The sequence below is a fragment of the Prionailurus viverrinus genome, chromosome D4 (genome assembly GCF_022837055.1).
Source record: "Prionailurus viverrinus isolate Anna chromosome D4, UM_Priviv_1.0, whole genome shotgun sequence".
In the NCBI taxonomy this organism is placed as follows: Eukaryota; Metazoa; Chordata; class Mammalia; order Carnivora; family Felidae; genus Prionailurus; species Prionailurus viverrinus.
The window spans coordinates 2,515,033-2,534,728 of record NC_062573.1 but is presented as its reverse complement, the minus strand read 5'-3'; the positions used below and the strand labels follow the sequence as shown (position 1 = coordinate 2,534,728).

Genomic DNA, 19,696 nt, shown 5'->3' with positions numbered 1-19,696 from the left:
AAAATAAACTCAAAATAGATGACAGACCTAAACATAAGACAGGAAGCCATCAAAATTCTAGAGGAGAAAGCAGGCAACAACCTCTTTGACCTTGGCCACAGCAACTTCTTACTTGACATGTCTCCAGAGACAAGGGAAACAAAAGCAAAAATGAACTTTTGGGACCTCACTGAGATAAAAAACCTTATGCACAGTGAAGGAAACAATCAGCAAAACTAAAAGGCAACCGACAGAATGAGAGAAGATATATGCAAATGACATATCAGATAAAGGGTTAGTATCCCAAAATCTATAAAGAACTTATCAAACTCAACACCCAAAAAACAAATAATCCAGTGAAGAAATGGGCAAAAGACATGAATAGGCACTTTTCCCAAGAAGACCTCCAGATGGCTAACAGACACATGAAAAAATGTTCAGCATCACTCAGCATCAGGGAAATACAAATCAAAACCACAATGAGATACCCTCACACCTGTCAGAATGGCTAACATTAACAACTCAGGCAACAACAGATGTTGGCGAGGATGTGGAGAAAGAGGAACCTTTTTGCACTGCTGGTGGGAATGCAAACTGGTGTGGCTACTCTGGAAAACAGTATGGAGGTTCCTTAAAAATTAAAAATAGAACTACCCTACGACCCAGCAATTGCACTACTAGGTATTTATCCAGAAGATACAGGTGTGCTGTTTCGAAGGAACACACGTACCCCAATGTTTATAGCAGCACTATCGACAATAGCCAAAATATGGAAAGAGCCCAAATGTCCATTGACAGATGATGGGATAAAGAATATGTGGTTTATATATACAATGGAATATTACTCAACGGTCAGAAAAGAATGAAATATTGCCATTTACAACAGTGTGGATGGAGCTAGAGTGTACTATGCTAAGCAAAATAAGTCATTCAGAGAAAGACAAATATCATATGACTTCACTCATACGTGAAATTTAAGATACAAGACAGATGGATGTGAGGGAAGGGAAGCAAAAATAATATAAAACAGAGAGGGAGACAAACCATAAGAGACTCTTAAATACAGAGAGCAAACTGAGGGTTGCTGGCAGAGTGTTGGGTGGGGGGGAAGACCTAAAGGGGTGAGGGGCATTAAGGAGAAGACTTGTTGGGATGAGCACTGGGTATTACATATAAGTGATGAATCACTAAATTCTATTCCTGAAATCACTATATGTTAACTAACTTGGATTTAAATTAAAACAAAAATAAATAATAAAAAAATAAATAAAACCATTAGAGTCAATAGCTTAGACTTAAGTCTTACAAGATAAGGAAGGCGTTTCAGCATTAAAATTAAAATCACCATTTTCTTCCATACTTCCAGCACCAAAGCAAAACCCTCCAAACCTACATGCTTCCAGAAGTGTTCACAAGCGTTACCTTTTCTGCGGCATTTGGTACTGAGCTAAAGCAGTATGTTCCCAGCCTCCTTTCACTATGGTGATACTGGTGGGTCTCTGAAGTGGCCCCGAGTGGGTCTTTCTGTTTGGATGATGTTCTTCTGGTATATTCCAGGTATGCCCCCATGTGGCTTGTCAAAAGCAGGGCCCATAGGTGTCCTGGTTTTGACCTAGCAGGTTGCCTGTCCTTCCCTGGGCGGTGAAGGGTGACTGCTTCCTGAGTGTTGAGGTGGAGATGCAGGAGTGCACAGTTGGGCTGGTGACCCGGGAGGTCCCCCCATCTTGGTTTACTGAGTTGATGTTGTTAAGTTTACCTCACTTCTCTGAGCCTCATTTTCTCACGTGTCATCTGTGGAGCAAACAGTACGTATGTCATTGGGTTGTTGGGAGACTCAATAAGAAGTGCATGTGACTTGCTTAGACCCGTGCCAGGCAGACAGGAAGTCCTCTGCAAGGGTTCCAGCCCCACTGCCTGTCCTGAAACCAGGAGGATTTCTTACATTTGAGTTCACGATTCTGTTATAGCACCCATGCCCCATAGGCCAGCTGTGGGGAGCCAGTCACACCGCACAGTGGCTGTTCGGGCTTCCCGTGTACACATTTTTTCCGTAACTGCTGCACAGTGGTCCAGAGTGTGACCTCTGAACTTGGGCCAGAGAAGGATTCAGAGGCCTGGGCCGAGAGACAGAGGCTGAGTCCGGATCCTGGTCGGGCAGCTTCCTCTAAGGTCTTGTGGTTGGTTCTGCAGGGCTGGGACTATCACTCACAGGGGACCCCCAGGGTAACTCTAGGCAGATTCTAGCAGCAGAGGAGGCCAGAATCCTCTGTGCACGCAGCTTTGGACATTGTCACACTCTTGGGAACCCACTGAGGAGGTGACTGGCATTGAGGTCATGTTGCACCTGGAGGAACATCCCTGATGGTGGGGGTTTCCCTAAAAGGAACCGTCCATTCCCATAGTGTCTCCCGTGATACATTTCCCAGCTCTCTGATTCTTTTAAAGTTAAAGTTCACTTTTCTTTCAACAAAAGGATACATAGGTAAAAAAAAAAAAAAAAAAAAAAAAAAATCAAAGAGTACCGAAAGGCTCAGAAGAACATGCAACAGCCCCCAGCCTGTCTCTTCCCTTTTTACTCCCCAGAGGCACTTTCAACCCGTAGATTTCTTCACTTCCGGTACTTTATCTCCACGTTTCTAAATAGTTTGAATGAACTACTTATCTCTTAATTTACCTATCCTACACATTCAGTTCTCTTAAAATCTCCCCCAGCAGGCAGCCTCACAATTTTTGGTGACTTGGTGGTCAGTGTTTACGTATTATGACAAGGCAGACTCTGGGTACCGCTCAGTCAGGTAATGTACTATGGGTAGTTTTTCTTTCTCATGCATCCTTCTCATTTTCTCGGAATTAGTTATTGACTTGTTTCTTTCATTTTGCTTAACTGTCTAGGTGCCTATTTCTTTTATATTCTAATTTTTAAATTTTCTTTTTAATGTCTTCCCAGCTATCATTTTTATTTTATTTTGCTGTGTTGTGTTTTGTTATTTTATTTCCAGTATAGTTAACATACAGTGTTCTGGTAGTTTCAGGTGTATAATGACATTCAGCACTAACATACATCGTGACACGGCCCTCCTTAAGCCCTGTGACCTATTCCCCCATCCCCCCTACCACCCTCCCCTCTGGTAACCATCAGTTTCTTCTCTGTAGTTAAGAGTTTGTTTCTTGGTTTGCCTCTCTCTCTCTCTCTCTTTTTTTTCCACCTTGCTCACTTGTTTTGTTTCTTAATTTCACATATGAGTGAAATCATACGGTATTTGTCTTTCTCTGACTGTGTCCTTTTGAATTAGTATTTTTGTATTTTGGGGGTGTGATTACTGGATCATAGGGTAGTTTTCTTTTTAAGGAACCTCCATACTAAATGCCTATTGATTTTTACATACAGATTACAAATTTTTTTTTAATTTTTAAATTAATAAATTATGTTTTCAAACAGCTTTATGCCTGTGTTTTTATTTTTCTAAGTGCTCCAGTACATCTGTCACACACCCATCCATATTTCTTCCCAGGGTTTAAGTACAGTTCCAGAAACTGTCCTAGCCACTCTTCCTCCAGATGTCCCACCATGGCTTTCTCTCCTTTTCCTCACATCTAGGCCTGGGCACCCCTGTCGTCACCGTCCCCTGTAGGATCTGTTTCCTGGGGTTCATGGTTTCCTCTTCATTGATTTCATCCCCAGTTTTGCTGATGCATTCTCCAGTAGGTTCCTAAGAGAGGGCTGCTGGAAGATTAACTTCTTAAATCCTTGTATGTCTGCAAATGTCTTTATTCTGCCCTCACATTTAATTGGTTTGAGTGGAGAATTCAAGAATTCCCCAGAATCTTAAAGACATTTTTTTCCCTTATCTTATTTAGCACTCGGTGTTGCTGTCGAGAAGTCTGATGTGTTCTGATTCCCATTCCTTTTTATGTGACATGGTACGTCTCTCTGGAAGTTTGAAAGATGGTTTATTTCTCCCAGATTTGGTGGGATTCTCTCTTGTTTTGCTTTGGGGTGGGACTTTTTCATTCACTGTGCTGGAACACTCACATCCTCCTTAGTATGGACACTCACCTTCTCTTCCATTTTTTGTTTCTCTTTCTGGAGATTTCATCATTTGGATGTTGTCCTGATCCCTCAGCCTTCTTTGTTTGACTTTCCTATAGCTTATCTCGTCTTGGTATTCTGGTTTCTGGAAGTGATCCTCAATTTTCTCTTCCAGTATTTTTTTTTTAATTTTTAATTTTAGCTATAACTTTTTTTATTTCTAGGTTCTCCATATTATTCTTAAATTGATCCTTTAAAATGGCTTTCACAATATTCCATTCTTTGGTGGTTGCAATATATTTATTAATCCCTTTGAAGATATGAATTATAGGTTTGGCTGCCTATTTCTTAATTTTAATTGTTTCCTCATACGGCCCATACTGTCTCTGCTACCCTCAAATGCCCATTGTTCTTTTTTCTTTTTTTTTTTTAAGAAAGGATTCAATTTTGTTTCTTTTTTTTAATGTTTATTTTTGAGAGAGAGAGACGGAGAGCAATTGGGAGAAGGGCAGAGAGAGACACACAATCTGAAGCAGGCTCCAGGCTCTAAGCTGTCAGCGCAGAGCCCGACGCAGGGCTCTAACTTATGAAACCTGAGGTCATGACCTGAGGCAAAGTCAGATGCTTAACCTACTGAGCCACCCAGGTGCCCCTAAATGCCTGTTTTTCTAATTTGGACCCTGTCTTTCATATTTGGGACTTACCTTCAGCACCTGGTGATCCTTTGCTGTCAGTTTATGTTTAAGAGTGGGGCACTAGTTAGTGGGGGTGGAGTGCCTGGGTGGGGGTGGGGCCTGTGGGCTGGTGGGTGGTGCACAGGGTGATATAGCAGGGAAGTAGCTTTTGTAGCAGGAGACCCCGAGAGTCTATGCGTGCTGGTCTATTCTCTGGCACTCTTTAGTATCTCCAGAAACAAATCCTTTGGTATCCAGTGCTTAGGGGATACACACAGCTGCTGAGACACCAGAACCAGGAAGGAGGATAAGTGTGGTGGTGGCAGGGGAGGGGGGCCCACCATTCAGTATGCACAGTTTTCAGTCTGGAGTCTACATCCTCCTTATGTTCGGGAGTCCTGAGCCTTACTGGTTCCATTTATGCAGAAAATACATCTGAAATGGGGATGGGGATCTGGGAGTGTGACTGCTTGTTCCAATAGACCTTGTTCCAATCTTCCTGTTTCAGCTCTAAACTCACACCCTCATCCCCAGTGGTATCTGGTGGCTCTGGGACGGTGTCCCGGGGTGCAAGTCATTAGACCCTCCACTCTGCTAAATCCCAGCCTTTCACTTTACACATCTCTGCACAGACGGTTGTTGACATCTCTCTTGCATCGTGCTCTTCTCCTGCTCTGTATTTTAGTGGGTTCATGCCTTCTCCATGTGGTTGTCATTTGAGAAGAACATCGGCAGAGAAGGGAAACACCCCCATGTGTTCATTCTGTCACTGCCCACCTACTCCTCTCCACAGGCAGTTCCTATACCCAGGGAAATGCTGGAAAGACAGGGAGGGCATGAAAGGGTGAGTGTGTATAGGAGAGAAGAATGTGTATATGTGAGTGTGTTACTAAAGAGCGTGTATGAGAGAGAGAGAGAGAGAGAGTGTGTGTGTGTGTGTGTGTGTGTGTGTGTGTGTGCGTGTGTGGCACGTGTGAAGCCCTGTAATAAACACTGTGAGCAATGCACTCAGCAGCAGCAACTCCAGTGATTTGGGGAACAGGGCAGGGTACAAACAAGATAAGCGAAACAATAAGGGACCTCATTGTTGAAATGGGTATGTGGCCTCACAGAGTGGGGATTTTGAAGGGGATACACTCAGCTCAAGGGATTACATCCTGGAAACTTCATTTAAAATTTTTTGATTACCTTACTTGGGTAGCTAGCAAGGTGTGTGGCTTTTCACATTTCGACCCTGACTGAGTGGCAGGTTCGTTCATTCCTTCAACAAGCTTTGATTGAGCCCGTATGTATCAGGCACTGTGCACAGTGCAGGGGATGGATGGCGATTGCCATCTTCCTTGTGAAGCTTGTAGTCCAGGGGCAGGATAGTAGGGGGCAGGTAAACATTAAGTGCACATGTACATAATTTGTGTTTGAAGGCCAAATCTAGTCCCAGAGATGGGGAAGGAATCCCAGAGGACCAGCTGAACCCCAGTGTGGCAGTTTAGGACTTTTTGAATCTTGACGTAGCACGACGTCACTTTAACGTTTATTTATTTTGGGGACAGAGAGAGACAGAGCATGAACGGGGGAGGGGCAGAGAAAGAGGGAGACACAGAATCGGAAACAGGCTCCAGGCTCTGAGCCATCAGCCCAGAGCCTGATGCGGGGCTCGAACTCCCGGACCGCGAGATCATGACCTGGCTGAAGTCGGACGCTTAACTGACTGCGCCACCCAGGCGCCCCACACGACGTCACTTTAAAGGTGTGGTTCGATGTCAGACCAGCTGTCCTCATTTTCGGTTTAGACGTGTTAGTGCTGGCTCTCTGGGTGGCCCCTGCTGAGCACTGAGGCAGACGCTTTGCATGTACGGTCATCTCTAACCACGGCGTCCCCAGGAGGAGGGGGTTTGCTTAAGCCATCCAGTGTCAGGTTCAGGTCTGCCTCTTAATTTCATGGGCTGCGCTGCACCTAGATCACCTCTTCCTGCAGCCCTCAGCCCACCTCCCCATGGCCTCTCCCATCCCGAGAGTCAGAGGCTGGCCACTGAGTTCTCACGGTCAGAGTTGAAACGTGAATTTCTGCAGGGGCGCCTGCGCAGCCTCCCGCCTCACACGTAACTTATCGTGTACCTCGTTAGCTCATCTAATTTGGGACACAAGCATTAAGGTTCATAAACACCTTTATGTGACTGGATTAGAAAGAAGCTTCTGGGTACATCTTATTTTTACAGGGAAGGCGAGGCTGGGAATGCCCGGCCTTGTTACCCCAGGGCCACTTTCTCAGTGCTTCTGATGAGCTGGGACCCGGGACCTTCTTGCTCCTTGTTCTAGTCCACCCTCCGTGTGGGTCCGGGCTCTGGGCACCTCTGTGTTCTGCCCAGACACACACACACACACACACACACACACGTGCATACACACACATATGTTCTTGCACTCTCTCTGTCTCCCTCTCTCTCTCTCACCACCTTCCTCACCTCCCCTTGGTTGGGGTTGGAGGGCATTACACATTTTTACTTCATTGCAAATGAGTTGTGGCCTCAGGGCAAAGCCAGGCCTTTGGTTGTGCATTTTTAATGCCTTTCCGGTGCAGGTTGGAGGGCTGTACCGCCTGGGCCTCCCAGGTAAGGGGCAATCCTGCTGCGCACCTGTTCTCTTTACATGCTTGTACCGGCCTCTTTATCATAGTGAGGTGTCTTTCCCACCCAGAAAAAGGAAAATTCAGGCTGTGGGGTGAGCAGAGGGGAAACCATCCTTTTCAAGTCCTGGAAACAATAGCCTTGATTTAGGGTATACCCGCCCTCCAGTGGAATTACTAAATATCCAGGAGAGCCCTTCTGAACTCCATTCCCTTTCTGGTGGGAGGTTAAAGACAGCTCTGTTTTCTGAGGTCCCAGCCTGGGATTCCACAACCTTCCAGTGTTCTGCAGACTATTTTTTTAATGTGTCAAAAATAAGGCATTTATTATCGAGAAACCACGGTTTGTATAAGTTCCCTTATTTCTTTGTTCCTCTAGCATCTTTTATTTTCACATCTTCATGGTTCTGAAATTGGGATGCATCTTTTTTTTTTTTTTAATTTTTTTTTTCAACGTTTATTTATTTTTGGGACAGAGAGAGACAGAGCATGAGCAGTGAGGGGCAGAGAGAGAGGGAGACACAGAATCAGAAACAGGCTCCAGGCTCTGAGCCATCAGCCCAGAGCCTGACGCGGGGCTCGAACTCACGGACCGCAAGATCGTGACCTGGCTGAAGTCGGACGCTTAACCGACTGCGCCACCCAGGCGCCCCTGGGATGCATCTTAAAATAGATCCGTACAGTTTGATATTTGATTTCCTTTTTTCCTAAAGGGTTATTCTTTCCATCCCTGAGTGATTCCCAAGTGACTACATCCTAGAATTGAGGAAGTACCAGAAGAGTACAGTTTGGGAAAGAAAAATCTTTCAAAAGTTAATGTGCTGACTTCTCCAATCCTTTCTTGGTCCATTGCAACAAAGGTTGCTCTTTTCTCGTTAGAACCACTCCATTCTCATGGAATCCACAGGAGAAAACAAACAAAAGAGATGCTTGGTGGTGGAGAGTTAGGGCCCCTGCCTTATAGCTCATGTTTTCCAAGAAACTTTATGTAAGACCATTGTGGGGGAAAGTGCTGATGAGGCCTTATGCTGTTCCAGGTCGTCTCTTTCTGTGGGGGTGACATACTTGGAGCAAACGGTTCCTGAAATTATCCCCATACCATTCCTCCCCCACATTTCAGGTCAAACATATTTGCACATGTAGCATAAGGGTCTTTCTTTTTCTCGTGTTGCACTTGCTCATTTACGATTGTTCAGTTTGGGGGGGTGGGGGGAAGGCATTTTTCTTTTGCCAGTTGGCCTTTGGGCCTCTCTGAGGCAGCCTCTGAGAATGTGGCTGTGGGGGGCCCTGGGGATGCCCCCCACGCCCCCGCCCTGCTCATGTGACCACCAGAGGCCGTTGGCGTGCTGTGTGGAGAGTCCACGGGATGGGGCTGAGACCAGGCAGTTTTTGTGCAAAGAATGGAGGTGCTTTCAGGGATTTGTCAGATCGAGAACTGCCCCCCGAAGTCTAAGGCCCAACAGGACGACCAGGGAGACAGCAGAGAACAGATCGTCTTGGAGCTCAGTCTGAAACAGGGTGCTGCCCCCTCAGTCTTCCTGGATGTGCCCCCTCGGGATGCTGTCCTCTGGGGCTACCGAGTGAGACAGCAGAGCAAGCCCCGGCGGTCCGTGAATAGAACAGTCTGGAAGTAAATGGGGGGGGGGGGGAGGGGAAATGCTGTCCTCATCCAGCCATTCCTCTCCTGCTCTCCAATCTCATCGTCAGCAGGTTGTCCCAAAGCAGGGGCTTTCACGCTAAGCCCCCCGCCCCGGCCCAGTACACAAGTCCTTTAGGACTCAGATCAAGGCTGGCTTCATGCTTGAGCGCTTCTGAGAGGAACACCTCTGTAGCTGTGGACGGGGAAATGGCTTCTTAGTGAGGCCATAAACAAGGAGCTGAATCTTTTTTATTTTTCCATCATGATACAGTTTCCGACCTTGAGTACCACTCGTGGAGCCTGCGTACGGAGGAGACAGAGAGGAGCGGGCTTCCCTGGTACCCCGCCCCCCAGCCCCCACTAGGGTCCCCTTGACGAAGCATCCTGGCTGGCCCCAGGGCCCTGGAGCAGGCGGTGCTCCTCTCAGGTGGCATTTCACACCCCATTGGACTTTTTTCTGCACCCTGTATGTCCCCCGAGTAAGTGGTAATGAGGAACTTAATGTGCTGACTTCTCCAATCCCTTCTTGGGCCATTGCAACAAAAGTTGCTCTTTTCTCATTAGAACCATTTTTGTCAGGGTGTCTTTAATCAATGGCTTCCCTGGGGACAGTATTTTTAGAAGTTGTATTTTTCACATTCTCCCTTTTCCCCTTTTGGAAAATCTCTTCCCGGTGCCTAGTGAAATGAACTAATGAGATGCCATGAGAGTTCGGGCCAGTGTTAATTGGCGCAGGTATGGAGAAGATGCTCACACACGCCTCCTTTTCCAGCCTGCCTTACCTGTGCTCTTTTTCTCTGTCTCTTTGGTGTAGGTTGCACAGACAGCAGATGGTGTGGATGCTGACCTCTGGAAAGATGGCTTATTTAAATCCAAGGTTACCAGATACCTGTGTTTCACGAGATCATTTTCCAAAGAAAATGTAAGTCTAGTAGTGGTGTCCGTTTGCTGAGTGAGCACAAGGCATTTACGTGCCTGGCTGAAATTTCCTTTTTTTCTTTTTTTTGCTGTTGTTGTTGTGGTTTATTTTCATTGCCATATTAATCTGTGGTTTTAGTGAACTGGGTAGAAACCAGCAGCTAGCGCTGTGTTTCATTTATTAACGGTAGTATTAGCCACGTACCCAGGTGTACCGTGAACTCCATTAAAATGTGTTCTCAAAAGGGAACCAGGAAATTTCTCCCCCAGCCATCATTTGCCTACCTTTCCTGTAAGTCACAAATCACAGGGTAGTGTGGACGTGAGAGTTTGCTAGTGCAGCTGGATTTAAAGCCGGCCGATAAGTGGAAGCATGGCTGGAAAGGACACTCCAGGATCACCTCTTCTCCCAGACACGGCCTCGTTTCCCAAATGACTTTCTCCCTGAGTCTCTGTGACGTTTGACATTTCTTTGTGTCTGCAGGTAGGTGTCTACCACGTGTGTAGATGTCTTTCGGTGTGGTGTTCTTAATTCTTGGGCCCGTAAATTAGGAAATTTTAAAGCTATCCATTAAGGCTCTTCCAATAGAGTGTTTTAATGAGTGGCTTAGAAAAAAAGGGAAGTAGCTTTCGTATCTACCCAGAGCTACTCTGAGTGGGGCCTCTTAGAGGCACTGCAAATAAACCTTTTCCATCCTCAGACAGTCTCTGCGAGTATTAGCTCCTTTCCCGAGATCAGAGAGTTTCTGTGCTTATCTGAGGTCACCTGTCTTCCCTCGCCCCAAACAGGGAGCTGTCAGACTTTGATTTTCAGGGGTGACATTGTATTTTTGGCCTAGGTGTCATTGTCTCTTTCTAACGCAAAAAAAAAATGGGGGGGTTATGAATTTATTTTTATAAATTTTATTGTAACAGTAACAGAAGCTCGTGGTTTAAAAAGACAAACGATTTTTTTCAAACATCCTCATTCAGAAGTGGGAAAGGGGAACAGTCGGTCTTTCTCCCCATCACATACCACACGGCCTGTGGTCCCATCCCTGGGTCCTCGGGTGTCCCTCAGTGATGTCTGGAAGTAGACAGTCACGTGGTTCTGTGGCTTGCACACTCTCCCACCGGCCGTCCCTGTTGTTTATTGATAAGTCTTTGTTAGGAAAATCATTTCCTCATGTATCCAGGAGTGGGGCAGAAATCATTGCTTTAATTTTCTCCCCCTAATTACGAGAGTAACATATGCTTGTTGTAAAGGACAGAGTTCCTAATGGGGCAGGGACAGTCCCAGCACTAAACACTGGAAGTCCTTCTCATGCATGTGGGAAGGTGGCAGCTAAGGCTGTAAGGAGTCTGAGCAGGTCCCTGGGTGCCGCCCTGGGAGACACTGTAGGCTGGGTTGCCTTTCCGGACGGACGTGGGCTCGTGCAGTTAGGGGTGCGTGGCCCCATTCCTCCTCCCTGCGTCCGTGTCCACACTCGGTACACTCTCCCACCCCCTTTGTCCCAGAAGTTGACCTAAACCCGCTTTTGAAATGATTGATATTTTTAGCTTTTGTCACCTCCGTCCTGTCTGCTGGCTGCCACTTTCCGCAGGTCAGCTCATTCCTGCCACTTAGGGCGGGATGGACGAACTCCCCGAGGAGTTGAACAACTCACTGTGGCCTGGTCTCTCGGCTCATCACTGATCTCTGCTCAGCCTCTTCTCCTGACCGAAGAGGCTGCAGCTCCAAACCGTACCCTCAGAGGACAGCTACGATGTCTTTGATAGTTTTTGATTTCTAGGGTTATTTTGTTTGATTCTTTGTTTGTTTTTGCATTTGCCCTGAAGGCTGTGGGGTGTTGTAGTCTAGGCCAGAAGAGTCCTGGATCCCTTGGAGCTGGGGATGGTGACAAGTCAAAAAATGACAGAAGTCACCAATGCTTGTTAATTTTGGGTGTCCCGGGTAAGTGCATTTCATATTATAGAAGATGCATCGAGTTTATCAGCCTTTGTTGAACATTAAAGAGATCTTACTGAGTGCCTGCCTTGCAGGCCTCACTCCAGGAGGGCCAGGTGTTGGGGGGTAGGGTGTTAGCAAATGGCTGGGGGAGAAATCTCGCTTCCCCTCTGAAGGAGTATAGGAAATCAGTGCATTTTCTTTTCCGAGGAAGAATGACTGAGTCCGGGAGTGAGATCCAAAGGGATCCAGACGAGGGGGGGTTGGCAGGGACCCACTTGCCAGCTCAGGAGCACAGGAGGAGTGGGGTGTGTTTTAATCCCATACAGCCAGTCTGTCCTGGTTGTGCTGTCACCACCAGGACTTTGCATAGTGTCATTTTTTACAACTGTAGAGGAGGGATGTGGGATCTCAAGACTGGACAGATTCTTAATTAGGCGGCTCGAGACTCCCAATGTAGGAGGTTTGGGACACTCCTTTGGAACCTAAATTCCTTTCCCCCAATAACGCTATTAATACAGAAACCTGGCTTTGGAGTGACATTGCTTCCTGGGGAAGGATCGAGATTAATTGTACTTTTCATGCCCTGTACTTTCTGCATTACCTGTAATAATAATGTACATAGATTAGGTAGGGAGGATATTAAACAGAAGGATTTATGAACATTTGAATATTAAGTTGGTTATCTGTGGCTACCTTAAATGCAAGGTTGTCAAAAATAATTACAGTATACTAGCAAATACTGGCTACCAGAGACAATATAAATACCCTGAGTCAGTGCATATTGGGCTTTTGGCATGAATCATTTGCTCAACAAGGATTGGGAATACGTTCTTCATATTTATGAGGAGGAAATGAAAGAGAGCACGGGATGGGGGAGGGGAGAGGAACAAGCAAAATTAATGGTGTCGCAGACCTACTGTATTAAACCCGGTACAGCAGCAGCCCCGTGCACGGAGGGACCACACTTGGGCTGCGGGCAGCTTTGACAGTGCAGCCTCCCGTTTTGTATGCATGGGAGGGTTTTTGATGCTTTTTTTAATGGCCACACCACTGATGTTCTGGTTTTATGATCAGGGACATTTGTAGAGTGTGGAGGGTGAGGTCGCTAAGTGGTTTGCAGTTGACTTCTGTGAAACCCAACTTGTCAAGTAGAAGACATTTGAGAAGGATATTGATGAATGCCCATCCATCTACGGGGCAGGAAAACACAGCCAGTTGTTAATTTCTCAATGCAGAAAGCAGTGATGACATGGAAAAGCAACTGCCAGGGGAAAAAAAATTATGATAGATTAGATCAGGCAATTCTGAAAGCAGCTGATGTTTTCGAGTTAGGTTAACGGTTCAAACCTTTTCTACACGGTCAGAGATTTATTCTGCATTAGTAAGGTTCCCCTTTCCACTTGCTGCACTGCACTGGGCATTGTTTCCCTGAGACCCAGCTACCTGAAATGTAGTAATATAAAATGGTCCTCAAACACGATAGTTCAGGGAGAAAGAAACGGTTTTGCGACAACAGGGCCATGAAAGCACTGGTCACAGTTTGCACTTGACATGCCGACCTTCACGATTAAATCTGGAGAATGTATTTCATTTGTGCACTTTTGGGGTATGATGGCTTTATCAAATATACTTTCATTTTTATGTTTATTTTTATTGTTACTTTTGTTTTTGCTGATACAGTTTTTTTTTAATTTTTTTTAACGTTTATTTATTTTTTTTTTAAATTTTTTTTTTTTCAACATTTATTTATTTTTGGGACAGAGAGAGACAGAGCATGAACGGGGGAGGGGCAGAGAGAGAGGGAGACACAGAATCGGAAACAGGCTCCAGGCTCTGAGCCATCAGCCCAGAGCCCGACGCGGGGCTCGAACTCACGGACCGCGAGATCGTGACCTGGCTGAAGTCGGACGCTTAACCGACTGCGCCACCCAGGCGCCCCTTCGTTTATTTATTTTTGAGACAGAGAGAGAGCATGAACGGGGGAGGGTCAGAGAGAGGGAGACACAGAATCTGAAACAGGCTCCAGGCTCTGAGCTGTCAGCACAGAGCCCGACGCGGGGCTCGAACTCACGGACCGCGAGATCATGACCTGAGCCGAAGTCGGCCGCTTAACCGACTGAGCCACCCAGGTGCCCCGCTGATACAGTTTTGATTTGTCATCCAAGCAGATCCAATCTCGTTGCTGACTCTGGCCCACCCCGTTGAAAAGGTGCCCCCCAAACATTAAATTGTTCAGATCATTATTGAGCACCTGCCGTGTGCCAAGAACCGTGCTAAGCTTGGGTTTAGAGTAATGACAGATGGTTTGGGTCCTCGTGGTTCTTGAACCCCAGTGGTGAGACAGACGTTAAACGACTAACCTCACAAAGATGCCGTCACAAATTGATACGGGGGAAAATAGAGAGTGACCAAGAGAGAACATAGCGTAGAGTTTAGATGGTAAGAATCCCCTGACTGGTTTTCTGCGGTCTTGTTGGCACTGAGCGTTTCCACCGGAAGTGTGGGCTGCGGGCACCAGTATGTTTGCAGATGATCCCCTCTTGCAGTTCCAGCATGGGATGTGCTGTCTGCAGGAGGTATTTTTGCACTGGTTACGGAAACTGCGCACTGTGGACCACCATGTACTGCCACTGAACAGAAACTTTAAGAGGCCCTTGGGCACGTCATTTTAGGAGATGTGTAATACTGAGGCAGTGGGGCTTTTCACTCGGTATCAGTTTATGATTCTTGGGATTTTACGGGATGCATCTAGCAGCCAAAACGTGCCAATATGCAGACCGGCCATCGCGCAGGAGTGTGACTGGTTCTCCGTTAGGCTCCGATGCAGCTCTCTCCTGCTGTGGTGACTGCCCCGGGAACGTGCTCTTTCCAAAACCCGCTGCCCCCCCCCCCCCCCCCCCCCCCCCCCCCCCCGAGAGCTGAGGCTCCAGGCTGAGTGGCAGCCTGGTCCCAGGACGCGTGCGCACAGCTGCCCTCTGCTGGGTTATGTGTCGAGCGTCTCCCGGGTTGCTGTCTAGCCAACTAACCAAAGCCGTGGCTGAGTGAGTGGCTTCGAGGTGCCGCAGATGAAACTCCTTCCCGGGGGCCACGCGCGTCCCCGTGTAACCGCTGGGGAACATGAAGTGGCACCTACTCTAATTAACCTGCTGTCGTAAAGCTGCACCAGTCATTGTGTTAAATATGCATCTCGAAGCCAAAATGGCAAACCCACCACAGGGGTGTTCAGATTAATAGTCTGTATCTCTTTTCTTTCTTCCCAAGAGTCATTTAGGGAACGTGTTAGTGGATATGAAGCTCATTGACATCAAGGACACTCTGCCTGTGGGCTTCATCCCGATTCAGGAGACGGTGGACACACGTGAGTCTCCCTTTAGCACACCACTCATTACAATGGGACTTTTCTTCCTGCAGGTGTATTTTTAGAGGTTTTGCATGGGCATTTTTCTTTGGGAACATTCCGGGAGGCCTTGCTGCATGCCCGTGAATAAACCCTGCTGCTTCTGACGCGTGTCTGACTTGGTTCTCCGAGGAGTTTGTGGTGTTCCGGGGGGCAGCGTGTAAATGAGCAGAATGTCCTTTTCTCTTACAACGGGCTCCCTGCTGCATCGGCCCCCTCAGGAACACAACGGTGAAACTGCTCGTGGTTCGTGGTTAGTCCATCCTCTGGTGTTAACGGAAGCCAACCTTGGCGCAAGACCCAGAAGCATCAGGAAAAAAATCAAAGACGTCCGGGGAATACAGGTGCAATAATGTCCTTATTTTTGGCTCTTGGAGCACACAAGAAAAGTCGGAACCAGGAAGGCTGCGCTAGAGGACACAGGGTTCAAGTGTGAGTGAATACCCTGACCCCTGAGCCACAGCGAGCAGAAGCGCGTCCCCGACCAAATAGAAGCTTCTTCAGGATCCTGGAGTGCTTTGAGGTTCTTGTCAGGCACGTCAGTTATTAAATCATGCTGGAAAACCTCTGGATATTTGAGCCTCCCCATTTTGATACAACTTAACTTGTTTTATTTTTAACTCCTGATCCCAACTTTAGGATGTCCCCAACAGTGAAGCAGCAAATGGAAAACAAAGAATCCTTTCTTTATTACATATGATTCACTTGTGAAATTCTGGATCTCATTCTTTGTCGTACATGCTTTATTTTTCCATAGTTAGTCCCATTTTGGGCCCACAATTTTTTTTGCTGTTTTCTTGCCAGCATTTCATATAGACCAGACTTTGCATATCTACACAGACGCCACATAGCCATTTTTTTTTTTAATTTCTTTATTGTAGAGAGAGAGCACATAGCGGGGGAGAGTGGCAGAAGGACAGAGAGAGTGAGAGAGGAAGGGAGGGAGAGAGAGAATCTTAAGCAGGCTCCACACTCAGTGTGGAGCCCGCCACGGGGCTCAATCCTGGGATCATGATCTGAGCCGATATCGAGCGTCAGCCGCTCAACCCACATCTGAGCCACCCAGGCACCCCCCCACCCCGCCACCCGTGGCCATTATTTTAACGGAACAAGGATATTCCATTGTATAGCATATTTTTATTTTCTTAACTGTCCTCTCACTTTTGGCCATTTTGTTTTTACTTGTTATGTACATATTAGCTAATAATCATGAGAGCGGACATGTTGTAACCTAACAGATGCTAACCCCTGTGATAAATGGTTCCTGACTTCACTGAATCTTCACAAGACCCCTATTTAGAGATGAGCGTTATTAAACCCATCACGTGTGAGAAAAATGAGGCACAGTAACTACTGAGGGTTTGAAGAACTTATCCAAGATTCAAGTGGGGGAGTAACTGGAAGACACACGCAAGTCAGACTCCAGCCATACTGTTAGCCACAGAGCCGCCCTGTAACAGCATGTGGTTAAGTGCCTTTTACAGAAGGGTTTTATATATTTATGCATCAGGGTTTTCTGGTAACGGTTCTATTGAGATATAATTCACCCATTTGAAGTATCCATTTCAGTGGTTTTTAGGATAGTCACAGAGTTGTGCAACTATTACCACAATTAATTTGGAAACACTTCATCATCAAGAAAACCCTCTACTCATTAGCAGTCACTCTCCATTTCTCTCCAGCCCTCACCTTGCCACCGCTTCCCAGCCCTGGGCAACCACTAACCTACTTTCTGTACAGACTTGCCTATTCTGGACACTTCATGTAAACAGGATCCTCCAACATGTGGTCTTTTGTGATTGACTTTTTTCACTAAGCATAACCTTTTCAAGGTCCACGTTGCAGCATGTGTCAGTACTTTATGCCTTTTTATTGCCGGATAATATTTCGTTATCCAAAGGTCCCACATTTTGCTTATCCATTCAGTTGGTGGACATTTGCACTTTTGGCTATTAGGATTGATGCTGCTGTGGGCGTTCATTACAAGTCGTTGTGTGGTGTGGACCATGTTTTTTCTTGCTCTTGGGTGCATACCTAGGAGTGGGATTTCCAGCGTCATATGGTAACTCTGTATTGAACTTTTTGAGGACCCACCAAACTGTGTTTCAGGAGAGCAGCACGATTTTGCATTCCCACCAACACTGGGAAATGCACTGTTGGGAAACACCAACAGTGTTTAAGGGTTCCAGTTTCTCCACATCTTCACCATCACTCGTTATTACCATTCTGGCCATCTTAGTGGGTGTGGAATGGTCTCTCCATGTGGTTTTGATTTGCATTTCCTGATGGTTAACGGTGTGGAACAGCTTTTCACGTGCTTGCTGGCCATTTGTATATCTCCGCTGGAGAAATGTCTCTTCTGATCCTTTGGCATTTTAAATTGGATTGTCTTTTTGTTGTTGAGTTGTAAGAATATTTTCAGATATTCCAGATACAAGTCCTTTATCAGTTATATGGTTTGCAAAATTTTCTTTCTTTGGGTTTTCTTTTCACTTTCTTGACATCCTTTGAAATGCACAAGCTTTTTATTTTGACGGAGCTCGGTTCATTTACTTTTTTCCTTTGTTGCTTATGTTTTTGGTGTCGTACCTAAGAAAGCATTGCTTAACTCAAGATTACCAAGATTTATGCCCGTGTTTTTTTCTGAGGGTTTATTGTTTCAGCTCTTACATTTATGCCTTTGATCCATTTTGAGTTAACTTCTGTGTATGGTGTGAGATAGGGGTCTAACTTTATTCTTTCACATGTGGATGTCATGTTCTAGCACGATGTGTTGAAAAGACTATTCTTGCCCCCGCTGACTTGTCTCAGCATCCTTGTTGAAGATCAGTTGACCATAAATGTGAGTTTGTTTCCGGGCTCTTGAGTTCTCTTCCATTGATCTGTATGTCTTTCCTCGTGCCAATAGCACGCAGTCTTGATTACCGTAGCTTTGTGGCAAGTTTTGAAACCAGGAAGTATGAGTCTCCCAACTTCATTCTTCTTTTTCAGGATTATTTTGGCTATGCTGGGTCCTTTGAATTTCCATGAATTTTAGGATTAGTCCGTGTCTGCAAAGAAGCTAGCTAGGTTTTGATAGGAGTGGTGTTGAATCTGTAGATCAGTTTGGGTATGGGTAAGATTTTGAATGATTTTCTTGTGATGAGTTTCCGAGTACTTGAGGCTGCAGGGTCTTAGGTCCGCTCTGGTCTGCTCCAGCCTTCTTCTACAAACATTTTCCTTCTCTTCAAGCACTCTATACTTGACCCACACTGAGGTACTCACTCTACACTCTTCACTCCTGTTTCCTTCCTGACTCTGTTTATTTGCTGTGTTGTTGTCCTTGCCTGAAATGCCCTTTCCCTCAATTCTGAGCATCCACACCCCTTATCTCTCAAGGGCGAGCTTTCATTCTGCCCCCTGCGTGAAACCGTCTCTGACGCCGAGGTACCAGTTTCAAGTAAGTTCGCTCTCCTCCACGGTCAGCGAAGATTGATGAACGCCTCCGTAGGCACCACAGGCTTTGCGAGAGAAGGTGACTGACTAAGATACTGGCCCTTCCCTCCGGGAGCTCAGTCTGATGGGTGACCTGGCCCTGAAAACAAGGTCTTGCGTTACAACGTAACCAGACGGAACTGTCATCCGTCAGAGAGCAGGGGCCAGCTGCCTCCTTGCCGCTTTTCATCACAGCCGGCACAGCACACGTTTAGTGGAGGGAGGGAGCAACGTAAGCACTGCGGTGCAGCGGTCGGAAGCCAAAGGAAGCGATCGGGTTTGCCTCTCAGTGGCCCCCTGTTCTCTGTCAGGACACGCTGCGGCTTGGCGTGGGGGAAGCACGTGGGCTCCGGGGTCAGACTCACTGATACAGGGTCTGGCTCTGCCACTTAACGGCTTTAGCACCCCAAGCACATGACTTCACCCTTCTGGGCCTCAGTTTCCTCATCTGTAAAACGGAGGGGGGAATATTAGATACCTCATAATGTTTTTAGCTTGGATTTTAGCCGCGTCTATGTCTTTTGCGCGTCTCTGCTACTAACCTTTTTCTCTGAGGGTGAGATTCATGTTTAATTCATCGTCGAATCACCTAAGGCACCTACCATACACAGCACCTTGCTCGGAGGATGGGCTTCATAAAGATAAGCTTTAGTACTCTCTGTTGCCAAATTAACTTCCAGAAATACCAGTTCACGGTGCCACTAATGATACAGGCTTGTTCCCGTTTTCCAGAGGCCTGTCGGCGTAGGCTTTAAATTTTTATTCAGTTTTACTATTCTAATTTTATTTAATTTTCTCGTCATCATTTATTAGCAAGACCTGAACATTTTCACACGTGTTCGCTTGCTGCTTTTGCTTATTCTTGTGTGACTCGTCTGTTTAGGAACTAAAATTGCCTTGTGGACTTGTATTCATTTCCCACTTTCCCCCCGTGTTTTTCTTAGTTTCAAAATTTGCCTTGGTGTTCGTTTTTGACAACTAATTGACTTGTGATGTCTTTATATCGATACACTTGGAGAGCCACGAGGGATT

The 19,696-nt window shown here is 46.3% G+C and overlaps 1 protein-coding gene across 7 annotated transcripts in view; it reads left to right on the top strand.

Annotated features, from left to right (window-relative positions):
• MVB12B (multivesicular body subunit 12B) overlaps positions 1-19,696 on the top strand; it is a 263,019-nt gene that overhangs the window by 109,113 nt on the left and 134,210 nt on the right. For all 7 annotated transcript variants that reach the window (XM_047830752.1, XM_047830757.1, XM_047830755.1 and 4 more), the window contains exons 3-4: positions 9,760-9,867; positions 15,055-15,151. In XM_047830752.1, the coding sequence (XP_047686708.1) occupies positions 9,760-9,867; positions 15,055-15,151 (205 nt within the window). The remainder of the gene's footprint in view (positions 1-9,759; positions 9,868-15,054; positions 15,152-19,696) is intronic.